Source organism: Alligator sinensis, unplaced genomic scaffold, assembly GCF_000455745.1.
Source record: "Alligator sinensis unplaced genomic scaffold, ASM45574v1 scaffold650_1, whole genome shotgun sequence".
In the NCBI taxonomy this organism is placed as follows: domain Eukaryota; kingdom Metazoa; phylum Chordata; order Crocodylia; family Alligatoridae; genus Alligator; species Alligator sinensis.
Window position 1 is genome coordinate 150,327 of NW_005842674.1, and position 5,163 is coordinate 155,489.

General features: G+C 56.7%; 1 protein-coding gene across 1 annotated transcript in view; it reads right to left on the bottom strand.

Moving 5' to 3' along the window:
- Positions 1 to 1,082: 1,082 nt before the first annotated feature.
- The window catches only part of CLU (clusterin), a 7,463-nt gene continuing 3,382 nt past the window's right edge, over positions 1,083 to 5,163 (bottom strand). Inside the window, exons 5-8 of the mRNA XM_006033883.3 lie at positions 4,964 to 5,077; positions 3,949 to 4,181; positions 2,080 to 2,261; positions 1,083 to 1,295 (exon numbers count right to left, since the gene is read on the bottom strand). Of these exons, the coding sequence (XP_006033945.1) occupies positions 1,289 to 1,295; positions 2,080 to 2,261; positions 3,949 to 4,181; positions 4,964 to 5,077 (536 nt within the window). The 3' untranslated portion in view covers positions 1,083 to 1,288. The remainder of the gene's footprint in view (positions 1,296 to 2,079; positions 2,262 to 3,948; positions 4,182 to 4,963; positions 5,078 to 5,163) is intronic.

The window sequence follows — 5,163 nt, forward strand, 5'->3', positions numbered from 1 at the left end:
CTGTTGTTTCTGCCATGCAGCACCTGACAGAGCAGCAACATACAGGCTTCCAGGGTGAGTATCTACTGGCAGGCTGGCACTCAAAAACTGAGCTTCAGGTCAAGCAGGGACCTGGCCCAGGAGAATCCCTGGGTGGTGGTGACATGTTTTGGGGTGATACAAAGTGGGCTTTGCCTAGTAATCCCAGCCAAAATCAGCTCCTTATTCATAGCAATGTAAAAAGCACTCAGGATTGGGGACTAGCTGTCAGCAGACTGGCTTCGGGGTGGGAAACGCTGTGCCCAGGCTTCTTCACAAGAGCCAGCTGGAGGTGGTGATGTGTTTTGAAGTGACCCAAAAAGGATTTTGCCTGAGAACCCCATCCAAAACCCAGCTCCTCATTTGGGGCAATGTATTTATTACACAAGGTCAGGGTTGGTGCCTGGTGCTGTGTCAAGGATGAAAGTAGTTTTACAAAGAGTTTAATTAATAGATGAGACAGAGATTGATACAGATGATTTGGACAGGGCTGATCTTGCATCGACAGGGGTTGGATTAGATGTGGCCTGTGGTGCTCCCTTCCAGCCCCACGGCTCTAGGATATCGGTGCAGGGCCAGTGTTGGGTATCACTTGGCCAGGAACAAATTCAGTCTGAAAGTTTAATTTCCCACCCCCAGCAAGTGGTTTGGGAGCATCGTGCAGGTTTGAAGATGGAGCTGGCTCGGCCTGAGGTCTACCTACAGGGGCAGAGGGATGCACTCCTGCCCCTACATGCGCCCTAGCGCAGCACTGCAGCCCCCCACATCCTGTGCACCCACCTGGGATAGGAGCACAAGCCTGCTAGCAACTCCCAGGGCCTGAGCCTCTATTGAAAGGTAGAAGAGAGCCCAGGTTCAATCCCTGCTCACAGTCCAGTGTGGGCAGTGGCAGCCTTTTGGACCCAAAAGAGACTTTATTCCCCCTGTCTTGGCTCCAGCATTCCTGCCCTTCTACAGAGGCTTCCCATTGCCAGCACTGACCTGGTCAAAGCAAACAAGGGCATCAAAATCCAGCAAGACCATCCCCACCCCAAACTTAATAAAAAGCAACAGAGGCAACAAAGTCCAGCAAGCTGCTCAGTGTGGATCTAGTTTAATTTCCTGCGTGGGCCAAGCCAGCCCAGCAGCAGCAGAGCAGAAGTTCAGTGTTTAACCACTAGTGCAGACAGTTGGGGCTAAGCAGCCCTGTGCAGCATGGAGAAGGGCAGCGCTGGAGGCATCGGCGTCGGAGAGGGGACCGCAGTCCTGTGCAGGCGGGAGCGCTGGGGCGCTACACCCTGCGGGGAAAAGACACAGGGCAGGGGTTACACAGGGCAGCAGAGAGGACCAGCAAGGCACAGACCCTGCCCTCTTCCTCCACAGGGAGGATTGGAGCATAGGAGAGCAGATTTAGGAGCCAGGAAGCCGGGGGTCTCAATCCCAGCTCAGCTGCAGAGACCCTGCAGCCTGTGCATGACACGACACCAATAATGCTGCTGCCCCCTGCAAGCTCTCGGATCCTGCTGTGCCTGGTGCTGTACACACAACCCCAGACTCGGTGTTGGCATCAGACCCACCTATGGGGAGGAGCAGGGCAGAGCTTTGGGGCCAGTGGGGAGAGACAAGACTGGGTAGGATGAGCAACCTAGGCAGTAGGTTGAAGCATGAAGCAGGAGGACCTGGGGGGCCTTTGCTGCAGGGTTGTGAAAGGCTGGAGAACCCCAAAAAAGAGCCTTGACATGCAAGCCCCTCCACAAGTGCAGCTACTTCTGGGGTGGAGCGGAGATGCTTTCCCCACACAGTCCAGGGTAGCCAAGGAGCTGGGCATCTCCCAAGCTCCAGAGGCTGGCAAAGACAGAGGGTCTCAGCCTCGCTGGATGCTTGGCACCAGCCCCGCAGATGTTGCTCATTGGTTGACAACAGGAAAAACAAGTCCCGGAGCTCCAAAACATCCCCCATGCAGAGCCTGACACTGCTAGTGGCCTAGGCCACGCAAGCTCAAAGTGCCCCCACTCCAGCCAGCCCCAGCTGTATTGCACGGGGGGCTCTGGCAGACGCCAGCCCCTCGCCCCCGGCACTCACACGTTGTTTTGCTTGTAGAGCCGCAGGGCTTCGTCGGCCACCACCTCCATGAACTTGGGGTCGTCCCAGGAGATGTCACCAGGCACCGTCAGGACCAGCGGCTCCGAGTCAAAGATCTGCACCGTCACCTGGGTGTCAGCTGGCAGCGAGGGGTCCCGGGGGTCAGGGGTCTTCGAAAGCACCTAGGGGAGAAAGCGTGGGGTCCAGTGAGCCCAGAGCTGGGGCTGCAGCACCTCCAACCCAAGCTCACCCCATGGAGACCTGGCAGCAACCTCTCCCAGCTCTCAGCCCCCTGCCCCTGACCCCGACCAGCCCCTGGTGCAGCCTGACCCTGCTGTACCCATGCACAGACCTGTGCAGCATGAGCTATGGGTGACTGACAGCACTATAACTTGAATCAAACATATCCAAAGCTGCAGAAATAGGACTGAACGGCAAGCCAAGGGCCTGCATCCTAGATGCTCTGTATTACGATTGCATCCTAAACCATTAATAACTCAAGTGACCAAATGTATTAAGAGTTATGTTGCTAAAATAAATGTATTTTTGCTAGCAGGTTCCACTAATTATAGACAAAGGCAGCCTTGAGGGTGAAAAAAAGAGAGTGAGGTAGCCTCGTCAGTACATAACTGACCGAGGCCAAAGGGCAAGCCACAATGGGAGATAAATCTTTCCTTCTGCTATTTCAGAAATAAATTTCAATTGATTAATGAGATCTTTATTAAAGATTACCAGATGATTAACAGACAGGGGTCAGACAACCTAAAAACTAGCTCAGGTGATCCCTTGACCCCTTTCCCAGGGCCACTAAAGTCTGGTGCTAGTTTCAAAAGTTCCAGTAAACAAAAGACATTTAAATAAAACCAACCCGAGATCAAGTATTAGCATGGCAAATCAACCAGCTATAAGAATAAGGCTGCAGAAGCAGGGTCTCGATTAATACTAACAAGTCTTTGCTACTGTGCATCCCAATAAAGCTTTCGAGTTGTGACTGGAAGGGTCTCAAGGATCAATTAATCTCACTCCTAACCACAAGTCCAATCAAAAAGGTAATAACCCTGCCCAGCTCCACGTTCACAGCAGCCAGAGCCACTGGGGCCCTGCAAGGTCCCTCTGGGGCTCTGGTCCCACGGGGCTGTCGGGACACAGAGGCACTTTGTGGCAAGGACAATGGTCCGGTTGTCCCTGGCTCAGGCCTGACCCACTTTCCCTCCTTCCAGCTTCCCTGGGAGCTGGTGCTTGGGCACAGCAGAGGCAGTGCAGCTCCACGCCCCAATTGCACTGATTGCACCACAAAGGATAGCTGGAAGTGGGGAGAGCTACCCCCCACACCCTGGCACCACGGAGGCTGCCCAGGCCACCAGCCAGCACAAGAGAAGAGCTCACCCCCCGGCACCTGCTCTCTACACTGGGCAGCATCCAGAGGGGCCTGCCTAGGTGGGAGTTGTGGTCCCTTGGATTCCCAGGCTCCAAGGAGGTCAGCCCACAGCACACACACCCCTGCCCCAGGCACGAGGCTTCCTCTCCATGCCAGTCTCTTGCAGCAGGCTCTGGACGTGCTGCCCAGGTCCCACATTCCCTTCCCTCCCTAAGGCAAGTGCCCTCCGACAGGAGGCTGTGGACCTGGTCCTCTCCCTTACTTTCCAGCCATGGCCAGACCTGCAACAGAAGTGCACGTGCACATGCACCCCCCAGCAGAGCATCAGTGCAGTCCTCTGTGCAAAAACCACATGCTAGCTCCCAGTGGAGCATCAGCACATCCCCCCTCTGTGCATCACACACACACACACACACACACACACACACACACAACGAGCCCCAGAGCGGCATCACCACAATCCTCTAAGCATCACACCCACAGGAACTCACCGTGGTGACTTGAAAGAAGCCGTCGTCGCGGCCGCTGCCGTTCTGGGTGAGGTTGGCCAGGCGGGACACCCAGCCGAACTGCCGGTTGAGCTGGTCCAGCAGGCGCGAGGTGTTGAGCATCTCCTGTTGGAAGGCCTCCAGCAGCTCATCATAGCGGTGGCTGAAGCGCTCGGCGATACGCAGCGCGTCCTCGAACTGCTCCCGCAGCTGGCTATGTGCTGGGTCCGAGCAGTCTGTGGGGACGGGGTCGGGCACAGCATCAGGGATGCAGCCCCCAGCCCTGCCCCATGGCAGCAGGAAGGTGTGCCCAGGCTCTGTGGCAGGCTCAGCCCTTGCATCCCTGCACTTGCAAAGCGTGGGAGGGGGGCACGTGGCTGCCCATCTCGTGGAAGCAGCAGCCAGGCCCCCGCTGTGCCTCCCCCTCTCCACCAGCACTTGGAGGCCAGGAAAGCCGAGTCAAAAGCCTGCAGTCACCATGCAAGCCCCCTTGAACTGGCTGCAGCCCCCCACCCTAGGGAGAACACCCCAGGGCCCCATCCTCAACAAGGATTCCCCTGTGCCCAGCCCACGGCAGCCCGCGGTTCTGGTACAAGAGGCCCCAACTCCCCGGCCCCCCTCTACTCATATCCTAACATCTGAGGTCCGAGGGAGGATCCATGTCGTTGCATCCACACAAGCCCAAACTGAACACTGATCAGAATCACAGAAAAATTCAGGTTGAAGGGACCTCAGAGGTCATGTCTAGTCCAACTCCCTGCTCCAAGCAGGACCAGCCCCAACTACAGCATCCCAGACAAGGCTTTGTACACGTGGGTTTTGTACACCTTGGTGTCCTTTGCAAACATACCACGGATGCACTCCACTGCGCCACAGAAACCTAAGGTGCTTAAACCACAGATGCAGGATTTGGGAATTGGAGGGGGGGGTGGAATGCCTTCTGCTGACCAAGCCAATGCCAGTGGAGGGGTTGAAGGGTGGGGGCACCCTGAGCAAGCTCCCAGGTGACACTGCTCACCCACGGCCAGGATCTCCTTGCACTTCTCGCACCGGTCCTTCATCTTGAGGCAGCCGGCGGAGTTGCGGCGGATCTCGCGGCACACCATGCGGGCGTCGCTGGTGTTGTAGGTCTCTGCAGGTGGGATACACGGCGTTAGATCTCGTTGTCCCCCTCCCCGTGCTGGCTACCTGGGCAGCACAGCGCCTTGCACCCCCTGG